This window comes from Elephas maximus, chromosome 3 (genome assembly GCF_024166365.1).
Source record: "Elephas maximus indicus isolate mEleMax1 chromosome 3, mEleMax1 primary haplotype, whole genome shotgun sequence".
In the NCBI taxonomy this organism is placed as follows: Eukaryota; Metazoa; Chordata; class Mammalia; order Proboscidea; family Elephantidae; genus Elephas; species Elephas maximus.
This window is the reverse complement of record NC_064821.1, coordinates 96163761-96188221: the sequence shown is the minus strand read 5'-3', so window position 1 is coordinate 96188221 and position 24461 is coordinate 96163761. Positions and strand designations below refer to the sequence as shown.

At 44.9% G+C, this 24461-nt stretch overlaps 2 protein-coding genes and 1 pseudogene across 10 annotated transcripts in view; 2 read left to right on the top strand and 1 right to left on the bottom strand.

Annotated features, from left to right (window-relative positions):
* SCP2 (sterol carrier protein 2) overlaps positions 1 to 4005 on the bottom strand; it is a 159946-nt gene extending 155941 nt beyond the window's left edge. Inside the window, exon 1 of the mRNA XM_049879258.1 lies at positions 3767 to 4005. Within this exon, the coding sequence (XP_049735215.1) occupies positions 3767 to 3835 (69 nt within the window). The 5' untranslated portion in view covers positions 3836 to 4005. The remainder of the gene's footprint in view (positions 1 to 3766) is intronic.
* A 1875-nt stretch (positions 4006 to 5880) lies between these two features.
* LOC126071326 (protein CIP2A-like) lies at positions 5881 to 8219 on the top strand (annotated as a pseudogene).
* A 3786-nt stretch (positions 8220 to 12005) lies between these two features.
* The window catches only part of ECHDC2 (enoyl-CoA hydratase domain containing 2), a 30867-nt gene continuing 18411 nt past the window's right edge, over positions 12006 to 24461 (top strand). For 4 of the 9 annotated variants that reach the window (XM_049879260.1, XM_049879259.1, XM_049879261.1 and 1 more), the window contains exon 1: positions 12928 to 13147. In XM_049879260.1, coding sequence (XP_049735217.1) covers positions 13015 to 13147 — 133 coding nt within the window. In that variant the 5' untranslated portion in view covers positions 12928 to 13014. The other 5 variants (XR_007516652.1, XM_049879263.1, XM_049879266.1 and 2 more) reach the window with 5 other exon arrangements.

Genomic DNA, 24461 nt, shown 5'->3' with positions numbered 1-24461 from the left:
TAACTGAACAGAAGACTTCAAAGGGCATCTCGAAGACAAAGTAAAGTATTATAACGACATGTGCAAAGAGCTGGAGATGGAAAACCAAAAGGGAAGAAGACACTCGGCACTTCTCAAGCTGAAAGAACTGAAGAACAAATTTAAGCCTCGAGTTGCAATAGTGAAGGATTCTATGGGGAAAATATTAAACAACACAAGAAGCATCAAAAGAAGATGGAAGGAATACACAGAGTCATTATACCAACGAGAATTAATCTATGTTCAACCATTTCAAGAGGTGGCATATGATCAGGAACTGATGGTACTGAAGGAAGAAGTCCAAGCTGCTCTGAAGGGATTGGCGAAAAACAAGGCTCCAGGAATTGATGGCATATCAATTGAGATGTTTCAACAAACACATGCAGCGCTGGAGGTGCTCATTTGTCTATGCCAAGAAATATGCCTATTCACAAGAAAGGTGATCCAACCGAAATGTGGAAATTACAGAACAATATCATTAATATCACACGCAAGCAAAATTCTGCTGAAGATCATTCAAAACCAGCTGCAGCAGTATATCAACAGGGAACTGCCAGAAATTCAGGCCGGTTTCAGAAGAGGATGTGGAAGCAGGGATATCATTGCTGATGTCAGATGGATCCTGGCTGAAAGCAGAGAATACCAGAAGGATGTTTACCTGTCTTTTATTGATTATGCAAAGGCATTCGACTATGTGGATCATAACAAATTATGGATAATATTGCGAAGAATGGGAATTCCAGAACACTTAATTGCACTCATGAGGAACCTGTACATAGATCAAGAGGCAGTTGTTCGGAAAGAACAAGGGAATACTGATTGGTTTAAAGTCGGGAAAGTTGTGTGCCAGGGTTGTATTCTTTCACCATACCTATTTAACCTGTATGCTGAACAAATAATCCAAGAAGCTGGACTATAAGAAGAAGGACGGGGCATCAGGATTGGAGGAAGACTCATTAACAACCTGTGTTATGCAGATGACACAATCTTGCTTGCTGAAAGTGAAGAGGACTTGAAGCACTTACTAATGAAGATCAAAGACCACAGCCTTCAGTATGGATTGCACCTCAACATAAAACAAAAATCCTCATAACCGGACCAATGAGCAACATCATGATAAACGGAGAAAAGACTGAAGTTGCCAATCTTTTCACAATCAACAGTCATGGAAGCAGCAGTCAAGAAATCAAAAGATGCATTGCACTGGGTAAATCTGCTACAATGGACCTTTTTAAAGTGTTGAAGAGCAAAGATGTCACCTTGAAGACTAAGGTGCGCCTGACCTAAGCCATGGTATTTTCAATCGCATCATATGCATGTGAAAGCTGGACAATGAATAAGGAAGACTGAAGAAGAATTGACGCCTTTGAACTGTGGTGTTGGCGAAGAATATTGAATATACCATGGACTGCCAAAAGAACGAACAAATCTGTCTTAGAAGAAGTACAACCAGAACGCTCCTCAGAAGCAAGGATGGCGAGACTGTGTCTTACATACTTTGGACATGTTGTCAGGAGGGATCACTCCCTGGAGAAGGACATCATGCTTGGCAGAGTACACGGTCAGCGGAAAAGAGGAAGACCCTCAAGGAGGTGGACTGACAGTGGCTGCCACAATGAGCTCAAGCATAACAACGATCGTAAGGACGGCTCAGGACCGGGCAGTGTTTTGTTCTGTTGTGCATAGGGTTGCTATGAGTCGGAACCAACTCGACGGCACCTAACAAAAACACAAACACTGAATAATAAAACCTCATTAAGAGAACTTGAAGTTGTCTGGGGAATTCAACTATTCAAGTTAAGTACCATACCATAGGAACCCAACCAGGTGAGAGCCTCCTCTTCATCAAACCCTGCCCCAAGGCCCAGATAACTGACTCAGAGGGAAGTACAGTAGCGTAAGAAGCACATAAATAACACCTCTGTCCACTCCCATATTGCACCCCATGTCCCCCTCCCGTCCCTCTTCTCTCAGAAGATTGTAACTAACACCTCCTCCACTTCTACCTCTCAACTTGAAAAAAAGGAAATATATCTCTGTATTAGATTAGATACGCTCTGTACTTTTCTATGTTGTTGCTGGGTTCCATCAAATAATTTTCAACTCATAATGACTCCATGTTACAGATTAGAACTCCCCCATAGGGCTACCCTGGTGGAGTTCTACTCTGTCACACAGAGTCACTATGAGTCAGAATGGACTCAACAACAACAATCATTATGGGAAGTAGATCGCCAGGTCTTTCTCCCAGGGAGCCAGTGGGTGAGTGCAAATGGCTTACCTTTTGGTTAGCAGCTGAGTGCTTAACTGTTGCACCACCGGGTAACTGGACGTTCAACAGCCAGTGGAGGATCCAAATGCATTAATACCATATTTTATAAAGTTTCATTGTCCACCTATATTAAAAGTTCCCTCTTCTGTGAAACTATAGAATGATCTCCAAGTTTCTGCTTTATAATGTATATTAGTCGACTTTTTTATGTACTACTGTTTACACTTTTTGACTGAATGGCATACTCTTAGCTCATTGGTAAGATAAAAATTTTAAGGCTGTTTTCATAGAAATAGAACTCTACCTAGGAACTCTCACAAAGCATACCTACTTAGTATCGTTCAACTAACATCTACTGAGGGTCCTCAGGCACTAGACGCTTTCAAGGTGCTAGGGATACAGCAGTGAATAAGACATAGTACCCACCCTGGAGGAGCTTAGATACTAAGGGAGAACATAAACATGTGAACAGGTCATTCCAGTATATCATAGTAAGTACTAAGATAGAGGCGAGTACAAGAACCCACAGGGAAAGTCACAAAGTTCAGAGAAGGATTCCTGGAAAATATAACTGAATAGATCCTTTAAGAATGCAAAGTTAATCAAGTGAAGAAAAATGGTTCAGGGAGTGAGAAAAACAGAAGCAAAGCCACAGAGGCATAAAACAGCTTATGGGAAGAAACTAAAAGCTGTTTGTATTACCAGCGCAAGGGTGGGGAAGGTGTCAAGAAAGGAGGCTGTAGGAACCTCTGGCTTCCTGAGTAACAAGCAAACACCTAAGGGACAGAGAAGGTCACAGGATCCAGGAAGCCTGTCACCAGTGCAAAGACGCTGACCATCATTAGTGTTTCCACTCCCCAGGCACACCTGGAACTGTCCCTGAAGGCTGGGCTTGCAGACCTGATGACATTCACCACTTGCTCCCTTTTAGGGTGTGAGGCAGCCAAGCCTTGCCTCGGTTAGAGCCGCAAATACCTTGGGATTCCACTCAAAATCAACGGATGTGAGGACCTTGGGGTTATTTTGGTGGCACGGTGGTTAAGAACTTGACTGCTAACCCAAGGTCGGCAGTTCGAATCCACCAGCCACTCCTTGGAAACCTTAAGGGGCAGTACTATTCTGTCCTATTACAGGGTCACCGTGAGTCCCATCTTGATGGAAACGAGTTTGGTTTTTTATAATAAACCCTGACCCTGGGGGGAAAAGAGAAGGACAGAGAAATGGCCGTAGGAATGACTCTGAGACATTACGATCCGCCCCCCAACCCCGTCCCGCCCCATCCCAGACACAGCATACATCCCCGCACACCCGAGTTTCCACTCGGATGTCCTACGTGCCGAGAACCTGAGGCGCCTTTCCTGCAGCAAGGACAAACGGACGGGCAGCGTCAGGCCCTGACCCCCGCAGCCCGTTTCCCGGTCACTTCGGTATTCCCTCGGCCTCACTCGGGCAGAGACAGGGAGGGAGACTGTTTACCTTGGTCATGCCGACCCCCACCACGAACACCCGGCGCAGGCCAGAGGACTTCGAGTGGGCAGGAGACATGGCTCCGAGCAGACTGAGGACGGAGTCGAGCACTTCAGACTACACTCGGGGCTGAATGACCCCGGCCCGAGCTGGATTTCCTGTCTGGCCCGGACGAAGCGGGGCAAAGGCGGGAGGCGCGAGCGGGCGGGCCGCGCTCGCTCGGCTCCAGGGGTGGGAGCAGAATGCCAGCACATGCGCAGAGGCGAGGAGGCGCTCGCGGCCCGTTGGGGGCGGGGAGTGTTAGCGAGCCCGTTACAAAACAACCCGCTGGGCTGAAAGTTCAGAACCGTGGGCTCAAGGCTTAGCTCAGCTCAGCCGTCAAAGAAAAAAAAAAAGAAAGCTTTATAACCTACTACCAGGTACTCCACATCTCTGGGCCTCGGGTTTAAGCTCTGCACAGTGAGAAAGAGTGTAGCCAGGAGTAGGACCTGACTGAGAGCAGGGCTTCCAAAAGCTGGCCAGACCTGTTTTTTAAATTGGGCTCCCAAAGGGGTGGTGGAAAGGTACAATTTTTGGAGTGTTGGAATTCTGTATCCTCTTAGTGGTTATAAGAATCAATGCATGTGTTAAAACTCATAGGACTGTATACCAATAAAGGAGGGGAGAGGATTTTACTGTATGTAAATTTAAAACGAACAAACATCAGGCTTATTCACCAATAATGTGACCTTTATAACCTCTCTGAAACTGATTCTAATGTGTAGTTACCCAAAAGCCCAGTGCCCTCAAGTCAGCGAGGATTAAATGAGGTAACACACACAAAGGCTTTAGCACTTAATGGAAGGTATAGATGATACATAGATTGCTGACTTCTGAGGCCACTCCCAGCCCTAAGGGTCTGATGAGAACAGAGCTTCCAACCAGTTCTTTCTGGCTCTACCGCCTGCTGAGAATTTGACTTTCCATCCCAGATATACTGAATCACGTTAAAATGTAGATTCTTTTTTTTTTTTCTCATTCAAAAATTTTTACGAATATTGTTTTGTGACACTGGTTGCAGTCCCCACAATGTGACAGCATACCCTCCCTTTACACCCTGGGTTCCCTGTGTCTAATCGCCCAGTTCCTGTCCCTTCCTGCCTTCTCGTACTGCTTTTCAACGGGAGCTGCCCATTTGGTCTCATATATTTGATTGAACTAAGAAGCACGTTCCTCACGTGTGTTATTTTTTGTTTTATAGACCTGTCTAATCGTTGTAAAGTGGGCTTCAGGAATGGTTTCAGTTCTGGATTAGCAGAGCATCGGGGGGGCCATAGTTTCAGGGGTTCCCCCAGTCTCTGTCAGACCAGTAAGCTTGGTCTTTTTACATGAATTTGAATTCTGTTCCACATTTTACTCATGCTCTGTCCAAGACTCTGTTGTGATCCCTGTCAGGGCAGTTGTTGATGGGGCCATCTAGTTCTTCTGGTCTCCGCCAGTGGAGTTTCTGGTTCATGTGGTCCTTTAGTCCTTTGAGCTGGTATTTTCCTTGTGTCTTTGGTTTTCTTCATTCTCCTTTGCCCCGGATGGGATGGGAACAATAGATGTGTATTAGATGGCCGCTCACAAGTTTTTAAGACCCCAGGCGCAACTCACCAAAGTGGGATGTAGAACATTTTCTTCATAAACTTTGTTATGCCAATTGACCTAGATGTCTTCCAAGACTATGGTCCCCAGGTCTCAGTGTAGATTCTGATTCAGTATATCTGAGGTGGAAAACATGAATCAGTATATCTGGGTTGGAAAGCAAATTCTTAGCAGGGGGTTGAACAGGAAAGAAGCAGTTAGAAGACCTGGATAAGAGCCCCTGGTAGATCTCCATGGCAGAAAGCATCAAACAGCCAAACAGTCACTCCCTCTGGAACTCTCCTGTCTTAATCCTAGGACTGCTAGAATTTTGAGGGAGCTGAAACCCCACACATGCCTGCAGGAAGACAGCTGGGGATGGTGTGAGGTGACTGGAGAGCATTGTTGCAGGTACTGCTGAAAGTGTTGGGCAGGAGGGGGAACAAGGTAGCTACAAGGAAACACATATTTCAGCCAAACAGAGAACTTTGGTCTATCACAGGTGTTCTGTGGTGAATATGCCACCTGTGTGGAGACTGAATGCCCTATCTCTGGGCAGGAGGAACAGTGCTTGCCACAACAGTTCAGTGTTTTTACAGTGCATTCAACTTCTGCAAAGGTTAACATATAACGTCAAAATTTTCCATTCTGGCACCAATAAAGATGAATTAATTACATTTCTGGTAGATTACATTCAATCTTTGGAAGAGAACTAAGCTATGCCTTGTCTGGGATTTTTGGCAAAACTTTGTCGGCACAATCTTTCTGTCCAAACGCATATAAAGACTTTAAGTAATGTGAGAGCTTTTTATCGATTTCTTTTAATTTACTTGGCCCATAGTAGTTTAACTGTGGCTGTGTGTGCACTTTCAATATTAACCAGTTTGACGTTTAACAGAGAGGTTGGGGAAAAGCTGCTGCATGCTTAAAATGTTCATCAGACCAGTTAATATTTAATATTCTCATCAACAGTGATGTACACTAACTAGAAAGTACTCATTTGACCTACTGTGGATCTCCTTAAAAATCCTAAAAGTCCTGATTATCTTACCAGGTATGAGCACTTTTCATCATGTCTTAATCAAGTATGAGGACTTCTTAGTGGGAAGGATCCCGATTCTTCTTTGAAGGTTTTAGGATTATTTCTTGCCTTCTGTTCGGTGATTCAACCACGTCACACGTTCACTCTGATGGTATTTGAACAGTCTCCTTCTGTCAACACCATTCTTGGAAGCTGTTTTAAATGTTTAGGGCCTACTGCAGCTCTGCTTCATTGGCCAAACCAACATTTGGACAAATCAGAAAACTGTTCTATTTTACCAATGGAGTTGTTCAAGGAAATAGTCAAGTCAGACACTGCTAACTGTTCCTCAGCTGATTCTATTGTGACCCTTCTGCTTGCCTACAATCCTGGATCAACTTCAATTTACAGAACAAAATCTAGATGAAGCTTTATTAAGAAAAAAATGTGAAAGGATGCTCAAGGCCGTTGAAGTTTTATTAACTCTGTGTGGGTATGATATTCTCGAAATGCCTGTTGTAAGAATTCTGACTACTATCAAATGTATCACTCTGCTAGGACAACAACTTACATATGGCAAGATTGACCTGGGGTTTGGAACAAAGGTAGCAGATTCTGAATTGTACAAACCAGCCGCTGATGTAATTTTGAAAACTCTTGAACCAACTTCAGCAGTTGGCTCCTGACATGGAAGTAAGCCGCTACAGGGTCCTTCAGGATTCACATTTGACTGCTCCTTTGGCTTTTGCTTTAACATCAGGTAAGAGAGAACAAGTGTAGTCTGGGTTGGGAACATTACTGGACACCGCACCACTCCCAGATTTTCCTGCCTTAGTACTTGAAGAAAGAAGAGCAGCAAACAATGCCTATAAAACTAAAAAACCAAAACCATTGCCATCAAGTCGATTCCAAAACAATGCCTATGGACAACAGAAAACAGAATATGTGCCCAGAAGAATACCTTTGCAATCATTAAATCACAGTTGCCCAGCATCAGTAAAGTGCTTGACTCCCCCACTTTTGAAAGATAGTGTTCCTGGATTGAAGATTGAGGAATTAATAGAGAAATTCCAGTCTGGAGTGGTGGTAAAGGATCAGATTAATGATGTGAGGATTCCTGACATAATGGGTATAAGAGGTGAAATGTTCCACTTTAGGTTCCAAAGAAAGCAGGCTGTAAGATCTCTTGGAAGCAAAGCTCAAGCCCTTGCACAGGCCAAATAGACTGATGACTCAGTATCACTGTCAAAGACCTCAAACTGAGACTGAGACATGGGCACTTGCTAGTATGTTGAGAGACGTTGAGAGAAAAAACAAAGAGCTTAGTGTGTTGCTGAAGTCACAGCAGCCTGAATCAGAAAGAGCACAGGGTGATATCGAGCATCTCTTTCAGCATAATAGGAAGTTAGAGTCTGTGGCTGAAGAACATGAAATACTGACAAAATCCTACATAGAACTTCTTCAAAAAAATGAAACTACAGAAAAGAAACATAAAGATTTACAAATCACTTGTGAACCTCTGAATAAACAAACGGAGACAGTGAAAAAGTTGAATGAATCACTCAAGCAACAAAAGGAAAAAACTTTTGCGCAATTAATAAAGAAGAACAAAGAAGTATAGAAGCTGCTAGTAGACAGAAAATGTAAACTAGCGAACTTGCAACAAAAACAGTGGTACAAGAAGAAAAGATTAAAACTTTACAAAAAGAAAGGGAAGATAAGAAACTACTGACATCCTTAGAACAAGAATTAAGCAGAACAGAAAAAATAAGAAAAGAGTTGAGCATTAAGGCTTCTTCCCTAGAAGTTCAAAAGGCCCAACTATCATGTCTTTAATTTTTCGTCATTGTTTTGTTTTCATTTTAGTCATTTACTTGTTGAGTAGGTAATACACTCACATGAATCAAGATTCAAAAGATACAAAAGGACAACCTGAAAATTCTCCCTCCAACCCCTACTCCCCAGCTTCCCAGTTCCCCTCCCTGGAAGTAACCCATGTTGTTTCCTATGTACCTTTCCAGAGATAGTTTATATAATTCAACCAAATACATGCATACATACCTAAATAATGTTATCCTCTTTTAAACACAAATTCTAGCTTTCTTTACACACTATTCTGCACCTTAATTTTTTCGTATAACAACAGATCATAGAGATTATTTCATATCATTGCCTAAAGAGCTTCCCCTATATTTTTCGTAGCTTTATTGTCTTCGATTTATGAATGTATCATAATTTATTTGGCTAACTCCCTAGTGCTGGATATTTAGGTTGCTTCCAGCCCTTTGATATTATAGACACTGCTGCATTGATGAGCCTTTACACTTTGGACACATTGGAGTATATAGATTAAATTCCTAAAAGTGGAATTTCTGGATCAAAGGGGAGGTGCATTTATATTTCTGGCAGGTATTGTATTGCTCTCCATTGAAGACATTCCCGTCAGCAGTGTGAGTGCTTTACATATATTTGCTCTTATAACTAAAACAATGTTTTATTTTTAATTCATATGATAGTTTAGAAGAGAATACTGAGGGGTTAGTTCCCCTTAAAATCAAGAGAATTTAAAACAGGAGAAAAATGCTTTTATTGTCTAGGGCCACACTGTTACTGCTTTTCTTGTCCCATTCTTATCTTGCTCCTTTGCTAAATCCCCTTTGAGTCCCAGGGACAATAATAATGTAGAGAAAGGGGGTGCGAGACAACTCAGTTTGGCCTTTTGTCTCTGATTTCTGGAAAGGAGCCTTTGGAATTTTTTCAGCAATCAAGATATCTTGGTTTTTCTAAACAGCCAGGCAGTACTTAAACATGTGCAAATGAGTTGGGAGACCCCAGCTCATCACCAGGCAATGAACCTCGGGGAGGCAGCCTTGCATGATAGAGTCAATCATACATATTCATTGATACATGCATATGAATTAAGGCCCCAGTCATGCAGTAACTATTACATAACCATTCCTATAACTGTTCAATAACTATTATAAGGGATCCTGGACTTGAGCTTCCTTTACTGGGGCTGCCAGGATTGGTGAGAACATCCACGTAGGGGAAAAGTTGGCACATCCCTGGGAACAATGGAAGCCTCCTGCCAGGATGTCTCCCAGACCTTGGCTAATGCTTTTCCTTATTTGTATCCTTTCCGATTATAATAAATAAGTAGTTGTAAGTATAGGTAATAGTCTCCATGAATTTTGTAAGTGGTTGTAGGGAATTAACAAACCCACAAGGAACAATGAGACACTGGCTTAGTCTGGACTGGCCAGTTCAGAGAAGGGCTACACAGGCAGTCCTAAGGACAGAGTCCTAACTAGTGAAGGCCCAGTTCTGGATGGCTGGGTGACAGAGAAACGGTGCCCAGTAAGTCAATGAAGAAGATAGAGTCCTTCTAGCTTGTGTCCTAGATCCGGGGGGTGGGGGGGAGGAGGGGACAGCTGGTCTGAAGTACAAGGAGCTATGTGGACTCCTGAGCCTATGGCTGGTACCTAAAGACCTGACCTCAGGTGGCTAGGGATATTTTGACTTGGCTCAGGGTGGCCAGGAATGAAGTCTGACCTAACTTTAGGTGGTTAGGGTCAGAAAAAGGAAGTGCCACAAAAGTGGCTGACAGCGAAGAATGGAGATGTGGGAGGGTGAAGCCTGGGTCCACTTCCAGGTAGGAATTGTATTCATGCTGATTCTTACCACATAGTTAGTGATAAAGGTGGGGTTTGCCCACTTTGCCCCTTGTTTAGTGTAGTTCGCACTGCAGGCGGAGAGCTTTCTTATTTTAAAAGCCAAACACTAGGCTTTCTCTTAAGAAAAGACCTTCGTTTATTTAGCATTAATAACCTCTTTAAGTATGAGGTGAAGCTCCACAGGTGAGCCTTCAGTAAAAATCTACCAGATCCTGTCTGTGATTCTTTGAGAAGTAAAGGAATTGGAGTAAGTTATAGAAAAGGAACAGAGAGGGATGGCCAGACGATCCATAATCTGAATTAATTCATTGGCAGTAGGGGTGTGGGATCAGAGATGGCTAGGACTGATATAAACCCCACATAAACGTGCTGTTGCTTATTGGTCCAGTTGTGAAAATTTTTGTTTTCTTTATGCTGACAGACACGTGGGGGAACATCATGATAAATGGAGAAACGATTGAAGTTGTGAAGGATTTCATTTTATTTGGATCCACAATCAATGCCCATGGAAACAAAAAAAAAAAAAGAAACAGGAATCAAGAAATCAAGACACATTGTATTGAGCAAGTCGGCTGTAAAAAAAAAAGACCTCTTGAAAGTGTTCAAAAGCCAAAAATGTCACTTTAAGGACTAAGGTGTGCCTGACCCAAGCCAGGGTGTTTTCAGTCGCCTCATATGCATGAGAAAGCTGGGCAATGAATAAGGAAGACCAAAGAAGAATTGATGCCTTTGAATTATGGTGTTGGCAAAGAATATTGACCATACCATGGATGGCCAGATAAATGAACAAATCTGTCTTTGAAGAATTATAGCCAGAATGCTCCTTGGAAGCAAGGATGGTAAGACTTTGTTGCCAGTGCTTTGGACATGTTATCAGGAGAGACCAGTCCCTGGAGAAGGACATAATGCTTGGTAAAGTAGAGGGTCAACAAAAAAGAGGTAGACCCTCGACGGGTTGGATTGACAGTGGTTGTAACAATGGACTCAAACACAGCAATCATTGTGAAGATGGGACAGGACCAGACAGTGTTTCGTTCTCTTGTACATAAGGTCGCTACGAGTCAGAACTAACTCAAGGACACCTAACAACAACAACAAAAAGCCAAAACCAAACCCGCTGACGCCGAGTCGATTCCGACTCATAGCGACCCTATAGGGCGGCACTTAGAGTTTCCAAGGAGCACCTGGCGGATTTGAACTGCTGACCGCTTGGTAAGCAGCCACAGCACTAAACCACTATGTCACCAGGGTTCCCACAACAACAGCTGATAATTCAACATTTACTGTGAGGCAGGCATGGTACTAAGTAATTAACATGCATTATCTCATTTTAAGAGACAATATAGCATTAGTGGTTTAAGACAGTTTATGGAGTAAAACTTCTTAGAATCAAATCTAAACCCAGCACTTGCTAGCTGTTTGTCCTTGGGAAAGTTACTTAACCTTCTTGAGCACAGGGATAATATTGGGAAGAATGGAAATCCCAGAACACTTAGCTGTGCTCATGCAGAACCTATATATGTATCAAGAGGCAGTCATTGGAACAGAATGAGCAGGTACTGCGTGGTTTAAAATTGGAAAAGGTGTGCAGCAGGATTGTATTCTTTACCTTATTCAGTCTATATGCTGAACTGATAATCAGAGAACCTGGGGTATGTAAAGAATGCTGCGTCAGGATTAGAGGAAGATTTTTTTAACAACCTGAGATGTGCAGATGGCAGAACCTTGCTTATGGAAAGTGAAGACAACTTGAAGCACTTACTGATAAAGGTACAGGAGTACAGCCTTCTATATGGAGTACGTCTGAACATAAAGAAAACAAAAATTCTTAAAACTGGACCAATAAACAACTTCATGATCAATGGTGAAGAAATTAAAGTTGTCATGGATTTCCTTCTTCTTGGATCAACAATCAACGCCCATGGAAGCAGCAGTCAAGAAACCAAAGAACATATCACATAGGGTAAATCTGTTGCAAAAGACCTCTGTAGTGTAAAAAGCAGTCACTTTGATGACTTCAGTGCGCTTGACCCAAACCATGGCACCTAACATTACATGTGTAAGCAAGTTTCACAAACCTCATTTAATCCTCACAACACCATAAATTAGGCACTATTACCCTTTGCGGAAACTCAGGTGGCATAGTGGTTAAGTGCTAGGGCTGCTGGCCAAAAGGTTAGCAGTTCAAATCCACCAGCTGCTCCTTGGAAACTCTATTGGGCAGTTCTACTCTGTTTTATAGGGTTGTTGTGAGTCCGAATCGACTAGATGGCAAAGAGTTTGGGTTGATTTTTTTTTCTTATTACTGGTTGCTGTTTGCCGTTGTTGATTCTGACTCAAAGCGACCCTGTAGGGCAGAGTAGAACTGCTCCATCGGGTTTCCTAGGCTGTCATCTTTACCAGGGGAGATCGCCAGGTCTTCCCTCCCTGGGAGCGGCTGGTGAGTTTGAACTGCCAACCTTTTGGTTAGCAGCTGAGAGTGTAACCACTGCGGCCACCAGGGCTCTTTAGGCACTGTTACTACCCCCTTTTACAGATTAAAAAACTGACGTTTAGAGAGATTGACAGCCTTCCCTCAGGTCTAAGAGGTGCAGACAGCTGCATAGGCCTTTCGGCCCATAAAAACCAAAATCCCCACTGCTTCCGATTCATAGCGACCCCATAGGACAGAGTAGAATTGCCCCATAGGGTTTCCAAGACCGTAATCTTTACGGAAGCAGACCGCCACCACTTTTTCGCACGGAGCGGCTGGTGGGTTCCAACCGCAGATGTTTCCGTTAGCAGCCGAGGGCTCTAGCCACTGTACCACCAGGACTCCTGTGTCTGCCCATAAAAAAAAAAAAAATTTTTTTTTTTTTTTTTTGGTGGAGCAATTTCGAAGGCCCTGCCAAGCTAGGAGCTCAGCTGCAGAGGAGGCAGCCGACCCGCGGACCGGCGCCTTCCAGACCTGCTGCCCGATGCTGCGCGCCCTGCCCCGCGCCCTGCGCCCTCCGCGCCCCTGGAGGCCCCACTGGGCCCGCGGTTGCGCTTCCGACGGGGCGGCTGGGGGACCCGAGATCCAAGTGCGCGCCCTGACGGGCCCCGAACAAGGTGAGTACGCTGTCAGGGGCGCACCCGGAAGGCGCTTGGACAGGCCGGGCCAGAACCCGGCCGGGCTGAGGAGCTACAGGCGGGCGCGCGGCGCTCCCGCAAGGCCCGAGCGATGGTAGCGCGACCACTGCACGCCGAAGACTGAGGCAAGTAGAGGAAAGGCGGGGCGCTCGGTGCGTTGGAGCATTCGCTCTCAAACCTCCTGCCCACTCTTCCCATGCTAAGGCTTCCAAAGCCTCCAAAAGTCTGGGAGGTCGGTGATCACTTTACTGGCTGCGAGCTGAGTAGGGGTGTAACTTTACGTTAATATTGGTTTCCTCAACCCCCCACCTGGTGTCCTCGGGCTGTGGGGGAGGGGAGGGGAGTCGCACAGGGGAAAGACAGTTCACCAGCTCCCTCCGGACGGGAGAGTTAAAATGCCTGCTTTTCCAGAGTAGCGTTTATTTTCCCCTCCCCACCCCCGCGGTGGAAACCCTGGTGGCGTAGTGGTTAAGAGCTACAGCTGCTAACCAAGAGGTCGGGAGTTTGAATCCGCCAGACGCTCCTTGGAAACTCTACGGGGCAGTTCTACTCTGTCTTATAGGGTCGCCATGAGTCGGAATGGACTCAAAGGCAATGGGTTTGGTGTTTTGGTTGGACCCCCGCGTTCAAGCAAGGGTCCGGAGGGCGGAGGCAGCGGAGCCAATCCGGCTCGCAGTGCAGGGGGCGGGTGGCAGGAGGGGAGGGGAGGGGACGAGAGCCGAGAAGCAGGAGCAGGGTGTTTTTTCGGCTGGAATACAAATCCTGACGCAATTCCCAAGCTTTTGCCACCTGCTGATTCAAGCAGGAACATTCACGTCGTTGGCAGAAAGCACCATAGTTTGTGCATTGTGTTGTTTTTGAATTTCAGTTGGTAGGGAGCGCTAGTGGCGCAGCGGTTAAGAGCTCGAGTGCTAAGTAAAATATCGGCAGTTTAAATCTACCTGCCGCTCCCCTTCAGTCGACTGCATGTAACCATCACTAGTCAGGGCAAGGCCTCTCTCTGGTCTTTGCTTTTTCCCCCAGTCCCATCCCCTCTCCCTAGTATTTGATGTAGCATTGTTTGTGTCTATGTTTTAATTTGCATAAATGGCATTGTATTTATTTCGCCTCCCTCATAGGAGCCCTGGCGCACTGTGGTTAAGAGGTTGGTTGCTAACCAAAAGGTCGGCAGTTCGAATCCACTAGCTGCTCCTTGGAAATCCTATGGTGCAGTTCTACTCTGTCTGTAGGGTCTCTATGAGTCAGAATCAACTGGAGGGAAAGGGCTCTGGGGTGTTTTGTTTTTTTTTTTTCCATTGACACTAAGATTTGGAGAGCTGCTTTGCCACATAAATCTAGCTCACTGCTTTCTGCTGTTGCACACTGTTCCCTCGTGTGTACCCACTACTTTGGGTAGACACCTAAGGACTTTCAGCATCCCACTACACCACTTGCTGAGAATTTCTGTGTTCACATGGGATTACAAGGCCTTAAATAATACCCCATACTCTTCATGCTTAATTTGCTGCCAAACTGGCAACAGTGCTTGCCTTGAGAAAACTATCATTATTCTCCCCTCTTTATAGACTAGGAAACTAAGGCACAGAAAGGCTAGGCAATTTTCCTCAAAACTCACAGTTAGTAACTGGCAGAGCCAGGATTTGAACTAGTTCTGATTTCAAAGCTGGTGTTCTCAACCACTAGTGTTACCAATAGCCAATCTGACACAAAAGATCTTTGTCTTTTCCCAAGTAAGAATACACACAAAAGACAAACTTTATCCTCGGCAAGCTTATTTTGCTTGAGTCAAGCAAAAGGAGTCAGCTGGGGACTAAGCCTCTCCAAAAGACTGGCTTGCTTGAGTCAGGGAGGTTACTGCTTTTACGTACCAGGTTATGTTAAGTGGCCTTTCTTTATCTGTGCAGTTTCTGAGAAAAGGGAATTGGTGTGGCTATGGAAATAAGGTGCGTGTGCAGCCCTCGGCCAAGATGGAGTCTGCCACAAAGGGCTCTGGGACTGTTAGCATCACTCATTATGGGATGTGGCACCTGCACAGTTCCCTAACTCCTCTTGTTCAAGTCCGGCCAGTGGGTTGGATATCACAGTGGCTTCTGAGAGAAGGCCATCTGGTGGACATGGCTACCTTTTGCATGCCTGCTTGGCACTTGTTTTCTTGAGAGGCAAAGTTGTGATTAAGCTAAGCTAAGCAAGTGAAGCAATTTCTAGATTGCTCCTGCAGATTATGGCTCTGTGGTGAGACTGTGTCTACACGCTGAAAATCTCTTCCAGGATATGGCCTTTACATACAGATACATTTTTGTCAAGGCTGTTTCCACTGATCTTTCCTATTGTTCTAGTCTATCTCACTAGGTCAACATTGTCCCTTTCAGTTGTTAAAAATAATCAGAACTCAACAAAATTTGAATATGAGGTTTATTCTGAGCAGTTATTCTGTATGCATATAGAGAGACCATTTTGATTCCAGAGAAAGAAAATGGCTCAAAGAAATTAGGTACAATGAGGCTTATAAAACAAACCAAACCTGTTGTTGTTGAGTCGATTCCGACTCACAGCGACCCTATAGGACAGAGTAGAACTGCCCCGTAGGACTTCCAAGGAGTGCCTGGTGGATTTGAACTGCCAATCTTTTGGTTAGCAGCCATAGTTCTTAACCACTACGTCACCAGGGTTTCCGAGGCTTATAAAAAGAAGAAACAAACAAACAAAAAAAACCATTGCTGCAGAGTCAATTCTGACTCATAGCGACCCTATAGGGCAGAACAGAACTGCCTCATAGAGTTTTCAAGGCTGTAATCTTTACAGTAGTTGACTGCCACATCTTTCTCCCCTGTAGCTGGTGGGTTTGAATTGGTTAGCACTTAACCCCTGTGCCACTAGGGCTCCCCTATAAAGAGAAGAAGAGGGGAAATACAGATCAACCATTGGCTAATCTTAATGTGATTGATTGAACCCTGCCCTCCCCCTTTTACTGAGATCAACTGATAACAGGTCACAAGATCACCTCTGGCTCTCCACCCAGCCATATCTTTTGAAATTTAAATTTAGTAAACCTGGCAGGATTAATTTTTTGTCAGGAATTTCTTTACTGTTTCCTGGGTAAGTAAACCTTAAAATCAAAGTAAGATGTCTGTTATTAATTTTTCCCTTTGAGACAGTAATTCATCAACTCAAAACACAAACTTGTACATCAGTGCTATGGATTAAATTGTGTCCCCCAAAAAGATAAGTTGAAGTCCTAATGCCTGTTTCCTGTAAATGTGACCTTTTTTTGGAAATAGAGTCCTTGAAGATATAATCAGTTAAATTAACATGAGGTAATACAGGAGTAGGGTGGGCCTTCATTCAATGTGACTGGTGTCCTTTTAAAAAGAGAAGAACTAAAGACATAAGGAAAACATTAGCCCAAAGGACTAAAGGATCACATGAACTAGAGACTCCACCAGCCTGAGACGGAAGAACTAGATGGTGCACGGCTACCACCAAAGACCGCTCTGACAGGGATCACAACGGAGAGTCCCAGACAGAGCAGGAGAAAAATGTAGAACAGAATTCAAGTTCATGAAAAAAGACCAGCCTTATTGGTTTGACAGAGACTGGAGGAACCCCCAAAACTGTGGCCCCTTGACACTTATAACTTAGAACTGAAACCACTCCCGAAGCCCACTTTTCAGACAGAGATTAGAGAGACCTATAAAACAAAAATAACACACATGAGGAACATGATTCTTAGTTCAATCAAATATATGAGACCAAATTGGCAACTCCTGTCCAAAAGCAGGACAAGAAGGCAGGAAGGGACAAGAACTGGACAACTGGGCACAGGGAACCTGAGGCGGAAAGGGTGAGCGTGCTGTCACGTTGTGGGGATTGCAACCAATGTCACAAAACAATATGTGTAAAAATTTTGGAATGAGAAATTAACTTGAACTGTAAGCTTTCACCTAGAGTACAATAAAATAAATAAAAAGAGGAGAAGAGACATAGAGGTACACACAGGGAAGATGACAATGTGAAGACCAAGGCAGACATTGGAATCATGCAGCCATAAGCCAAGGATTGATTGCCAGGAACCACTGGAAGTTGGATCTTCCCTTAGAGCCTTTGGAGATATCGTGGCCTGGCTGACACCTTGATTTTGCATTTCTGTCCTCCAGATCTGTGAGACACAGTTGTTTTAAGCCACTCAGTTTTGGTACTTTGTTACAGGAGACCTAGGAAACTAAGATAGTTATTTGTAGCTTAACATCTACAATAAGTTCTGTGAAATAAGACATGATGTGATTTGGACGTTGTGGGAACACCATATTATATACAGGCAGTCCCTGGATTATGAATGCGTTCCATCCCTAAATCTGTACTTTTCTATTCACAGAAAACATTAAAGAAACACTTCCAGATACACTAAAATATCTTTAACATAATAATACAGTAATAATAATAACAATACTTTGATGCATGTCACAAAGTAGCACCCATTTGTTATTACAAACTGTTGTATATACCTCAAATTTTTAATATAAAAGGCTTTACGGGGTTGGTTCATAACTATGGGTTGTACATAAGTCAGATGTTTGTAACCCAGGGACAACTGCCTATATAAACTTACGGGACCACTGACGTATATGTAGTCAGACACTGCCCAGACAGACATTGCCCAGATGGACGTTATGCGGTGCAGGACTATATACAGAATATTTTAAATTACCATGAATCATAGACCTCTGGGCTCACTTGCAAATAGCAGGAAACATTTTATCCAGTAATGAAAAAGATCATCAGATTTCCCCCCTCTGCTTCTGCCAGTGGGCATATAGAAGGAGGAGGAAAGTCAGTGAGGGAAGAAGAGAAGGAAACCACAGAGGAGCAGAGGGGAGGTTATGAGGAAGAGACTCAGGCACAGGAGAACCCCCCCTCCCCACAGAAAATGACTCATGATCATTTCATGCCCATGTTAGAAAATCACAGGCTTGCTTTTCACTTATGGGAGGCACCACATCATTGTCACATCTTATTAGCAGGCCTTAAAAATGGGATGGCTGGTCAACCACTCTTCACTGTTCTCCAGCTGCTTTATTCCTTATAGTTAATGACTCCACTCCAACTCCTTAGCTGGACATTTCAAGGTTCTCCACCACATTCTGACCTTTCCATCTTATCTCTTCTACTCATGCTCATTTTAAGCTATCCCACTTTTGCGTTTTATTCCTGCTATGCCCCTAGCTTGGGTCCTCTTCCTTCCTCTCTTCTTATTTAAACCCTTTCTGACCTTAGTTTCCCTTTCTCCCATTACTTTCCATGTGTCTGAACTTGTCTGCCTCATGGGTTGTTAGCTCTTGAAGAGTGAGGATTGTTAGCTGAGTCTAGCTATCACCTCAGGAAAATTTTCTTCTTTTTGGGCCTGTTTCCCTCTTTTCATAATTGGGGATTTAGTTAAACAGGTTGGTCTCTACCTTATAGTCCTTTCTGTGGACTCCCACCTACACCCCCTTGCCTGTGATCCATCTAATATAGAAGTAACCCCAGGTCAGCTGCTCAGGAAACGAGCAGCCAGTGGCTTGGTGGATTTGGTAGGAGTGGGGATGGTGTAGTGCAGACCCATCTCCCCTGCTAGGGCCCCGATAGGGCAATTTTCTCAGAATTGGGGCTAGGCTAAGAAAGCAGGGACTGTGGCTGTATTTCTCCAGGGCCTAGATGTGGTAGTGCAAATTCAATGTTGTCAGATGAATGAATGAAAGCCAAGAACACCTGCCTGGTTCCTCAGAGCTTCCAGCTTGTTTAGAATTCATACCCGGTTTTAGGAACTAGACTTTCCCTAGTATCTGGGCTTTTTGTCCTGCTCACCACACTCACAAACTCTGGCTAAGCACTTACGTGCATCATATCTCTTAATCCTTATAACAACCCTTGTATTATCCCTGGGGATCCCTGGTGGTGAAGTGGTTAAACTGCTTGGCTGCTAACCAAAAGGTCGATAGTTTGAACCCAGCAGCCACTCCGTGGAAGAGAGATGTAACAGCCTGCTTCCATGAAGATTACAGGCTTGGAAACCCTATGGGGTAGTTCTGCTCTGTCCTATAGGGTCACTATGAACTGGAATCAACTCAACAGCAGTGGGTACATGGGTATTATCTCTATATACAGATCAGAAAATTGAAAGTCAGAGGGTAAAGGGACTTGCCCAAGGGCATGGAGCTAGTGTGTGGCTGAGCTGTGGCTTGAACCAAGGACTGTCAGCTTTGGCAGCCAGTAGGGAGGAGCCCTGGAGAAGGACAAATGTCTTATGAAGGACCAAATGTCTTAGGCTGGGGTCTCTAGAGAAACAAAAGTAGTGAGGCATACACATAGAGAGAGAAAGAGAGATTTATCTCAAGGAAATGTCTCACGCAATTGTGGAGGCTGGCAAGTTCCAAAGTCTGTGAGTCAGGCATTGGCTGGAGGCTTCCCCTGGGTCTTGTGATTGCAGGGGCTGATGAACCCAGAATTGGCAGGTCAGATGGCAGGCTGCTGGCTCACAGTGCTGTGGAGCTGGCATACGCCAAAGTTGGCAGGTCAGACAACAAGCTGTTGGCTCAAGTCCCGAGAATCAGAGGTCATATGATGACAAACCAGAAACAGGATCCAGAGCAAGCAAGTGAGCTTTGCCAGTAAAGTTTGGTCCCTGGAAAAGGACATACTTTGTAAAGGTCAGCAAAAAAGAGGAAAATCCTTAAGGAGCTGGATTGACACAGTGGTCGCAACAATGGGCTTAAACATAGCAGTGACTGTAAGGATGGAGCGGGACCAGGCAGTGTTTCCTTCTGTTGTACACAGGGTCACTGTGATCCGGATCTGACTCGACAGCATCTAATAACAACAACATGGAGGAGCACTGGTGGTACAGTGGTTAAGTGCTCAGCTGCTAACTGAAAGAAAAGTCAGCTGTTCGAACCCACCAGCTGCTCTGCAGAAGAAGGATGTGGTAGTCTGCTTTCTTAAAGATTTACAGCTTTGGAAACCCTATGGCGTAGTTCTACTCTGTTCTACAGGGTTGCTATGAGGGTCAAAATTGGCTCGATGGCAATGGGTTTGGTTTTGGGTGGTTTATTCTGATAGAAGGAGATAAAAAACATAGAGAGGGGAAAAAGATTAAAGAGAGTTATTCAGAGAGAAAAGAATGACAGAACAAGAAAGTAAAGACCAGAGAAAAAGTTGCTGTCAATCTCAGGAAGTCATGACTGTATTAGTTTTCTCTTGGCATGTAACAAATTACCACAAACTTTGCTGCTTAAAACAACACATATTATTTCACAGTTTCTGTAGGTCAAAAGTCTGGGCAAAGCTTAGCTGAGTTGTCTGCTTCAGGGGTCTTAAACCCAAAAAACTAAACTCATTGCCATTGAGTCGATTCTGACTCACAGCAACCCTATAGGACAGAGTAGAACTGGCCCACAGGGTTTCCAAGGCTGTATATCTTTATGGAAGCAGACTGCTACATCTTTCTCCCATAGAGCAGCTAGTGGGTTCGAACTGCTGACCTTTTGGTTAGCAGCAGAGTGCTTAACCACTGTGCCACTAGGGCTCCTTTTCAAGGTCTTGCCAAGCTATAATCCAGGTGTTGGCTGGGGCTGTGGTCTCCTCAAAGGCTTGCCTGGGGCAGATCTGCTTCTAAGCTCCTCAGGTTGTAGGCAGAATCCATCTCCTGTGGTTGTAGGACTAAGGTCCCTGTTTTCTTACTGACTGTTGGCTGGGGGCTACTTTCATCTCCTAGAGGCCACCTCCAGTTCCCTGCTAGGTGGTCCTCTCTATAGATTCTCTCACAACATGGAAGCATACATTTTCAAAGCCAGCAATGGAGGGAGAGTTTCTCTAGTGTGTGCTAGCAAGAAAGAGAGTTATGTATATCATAACTGAATCACAGAAGTGATATCCTTTCACCTTTGCCATATAATGTAACCTAATCTCAGAAGTGGCATCTGATCACCTTTGCCATATTCTATTGGCTAGAAGCATGTCACAGGTCGTATCCACACTCAAGGTGAGGGAATTATTCAGGGCATGAACATGGAGGCCACTCTAAGGTCTCTCTGCCACAATGACTTTGGTCCTAGACTGTTAGGAGATTTGTGACACTTGGGTCCCTTGTCCCCTTTAATCAGAATTCTCTGTATCCACCATAGTTTCTGTAAAAATGGTGTAGGGGTAGAGTCTGACCTCATGTCACTTCACAAGGGAGAAGGAGAATTAAGATCAACAACCCAGGGCAAAGGATATGAACAGACATTTCACCAAAGAAGACATTCAAGTAGGTGGCAGATATGATCACTAGCCATTAGAAAAATGCAAATGAAAACCACAATGAGATACCATCTCAGCCACCCCCCACCCTTTACTGGCTCAGTTAAAAAAACAAAAAACAAAATAAATGTTGGAGAGGCTTTAGGGAGATTGGAACTCTTATGCACTGCTGGTGGGAATGCAAAGTGGTACAACCATTTTGCAAAACTATACGGCACTTCCTTAAAAAGCTAGAAATAGAAATACCATATGATCCAGCAATTCCAATCCTAGGAATATCCTAGAGCAATGAGAGCCGTCACATGAATAGACATATGCACACCTATGTTCACTACAGCACTGTTCACAATAGCAGAAAGATGGAAACAAGCTAGGTGCCCTCAACAGATTTATGGATAAACAACCTATGGTACATTACACACAATGGAATACTATGCAACAATAATGAACAATGATGAATCTGCAAAGCATCTCACAACATGGATGAATCTGGAGGGCATTATGCTGAGTGAAATAGGTTAATCACAAAAGACAAATATTGTTATGAGACCACTACAATAAAAACTCATGAAAAGGTTTTCACAAAAAAAGAAACAATCTTTGACGGCTACAAGGAAGGAGAGAGGTGGGAGGGAAAAACACTAAATAGACAATAGGTAAGTGGGTAAATTTGGTGAAGGGTGAGACAGTACACAGTACTGGGGAAGCCAGCACAAGTTGTCCAAGGCAAGATCGTGGGAGCTCCATAGACACATCCAAGCTCCCTGAGGGACCAAATAACTGGGCTGAAGGCTCTGGGGACCATGGTCTCAGGGAACATCTAGCTCAATTGGCATAACATATTTTATAAAGAAAATGTTCTACATCCTACTTTGGTGAGTAGTGTCTGGGATCTTAAAAGCTTGTGAGCAGCCATCTAAGATACTCCACTGGTCTCACCCTGTCTATAGCCTCCACCTGACTGAGTTCAGCACAATTAGATGGTGCCTGGCTACCACCACTGACTGCTCTGATGGGGATCACAATAGAAGGTCCTGGATAGAGCTGGAGAAAAATGTAGAACAAAATTGTAACTCACACACACACACAAAAAGACCAGACTTACTGGTCTGACAGAGACTGGAGAAACCCAAGAGTATGGCCCCTTAACACCCTTATAGCTCAGTAATGAAGTCACTCCTGAGGTTCACCTTTCATCCAAAGATTAGACAGGCCCGTGAAACAAAACGAGACTAAATGGGCACACCAGCCCAGAGGTGAGGATGAGAAGACAGGAGAGGACAGGAAAACTGGTAATGGGGAACCCAAGGTCGAGAAAGGGAGAGTGTTGACATGTCATGGAGTTGGCAACCAATGTCACAAAACAGTATGTGTACTAATTGTTTAATGAGAAACTAGTTTGCTCTGTAAGAAGTGATCCATCGCACGACAGCTTCCCTTCCCCAAAGGTGTGGCATTTTCTCTTCTAGTGCATCAGAGCTGGAAAGGACCACGGGGACATCTGGACTCCTTTGTGGGGCCTCCATACCTGCTGGGCTCTAAGAGCTCCTCACAGGTTTCTGGGGAACCTAAGGGTGTCACAATTCTCTGCCCTGGGTCACAGTTATGTAACTCACAGCTGGACACCATGTCCCTTGAGAGCCCTGAGGTTTTATTGGTCCTTTGTCTCAGATCAACTCACACTGGGAATATTGACCTAATAAATACTGCTTGTTCCACAAACAAAGCTGAGGACCCTGGGAAAAAATAGTAAGGAGGCTTTGAGGCCAAAGAAGTAGGAAATACTCCTCTATTTCCTTCCCAACATTTTACAGGTGGGGAAACAGCCTAGAGGGGATGATACCAGTATTGGAGCGCCTGCCCAGAGCCCACCTCTCTCCCCCATGCCTGGCCTAGATGGGGGTGGGAGGAGCTGAAGCCCAAGTAGGGTACAAGGGCCATATTGTGGGGGGCCCTGTGGTCCACGTTAAGGAATTGGACTTTATCCTTATGAGGACAGGGGGACATAGTTGGATTTGGGTTAAAAAGATGACTGACCCAGATGAGGGAATGAATGCGATGGGGGTGCAGGGAGCAAAACTGAGACAAGAGGGGCAGCTGGGCAATCCAAGTAATAGAGGAAGGAGCCTGTACCAGGGTGGTGATGAGAGGAGGGATGTGAGCTGAAAGATTTGAGATCTATTTAAGAGGCTGAATTGGCAGGGCTTGGGGGCTAAGTGAGTACATTTTGTGAGTGAGGGCCAGGAAGGTGATAGGACAGACTTTCAGGTTTATGGTAAGGTCATTTGCTCACCAAGGGAACAAGAGAAAGATTGATCCTTTTGGAGCATGGCAGTCGAGAAGTCAAGTGGGCAGGTGGATATTCCGGCCTGGGGAGAGCCCTGGGATTCCCAGAACGGGGTGTGTGTGTCATGGTGTGCACAGAAGGGTTCTCTGAGGAGAAGGAGCTGCTTGGCAAGCGCAGGCCCCTGCTGTCTCTCCTCCCTGTCCTCACACTGTCCTCTGCTTTGCCCTGAACCCCTGCAGTTCCGGAAGGCACTGGCCTGCTCTGTTGCACTCAGGGCCCTCGTCTGCGCTGCCCACTCTGCCTGGACTGGGCTTCTCTGCCTGACCGCCACCACACACACACGTACCCTCTGCCTTCTGATGCCTTCGTACCCCTTGTCACGGCTTCCTCCAGGAAGTCACTGCTGACCTTCCGCACTAGGGTCTTCCTCTGCCTGTTACGTTGCTGCGAGCGGCTCTCGCCAGCTCCCGACTCACGGCAGTGCACGCCCTGTGGGACTACGTGCTACCCACTCCCGCACCGCCCCTGTGATCGCCCGCCGTGACCCACAGGATCCTCACTGACCGGTTTTCAGGGGTAGACCACCAGACCTTTCTTCTTCCGTCTCAGCCTGGAAGCTCCACTGAGACCTGTTCAGCATCATAGCAACAGACGAGCCTCCACTGACAGATGGGTGGTGGCCGTGCGTGTGTTGCATTGGCTGGGAATCGAACTGGGGTCTCTGCATGAAAG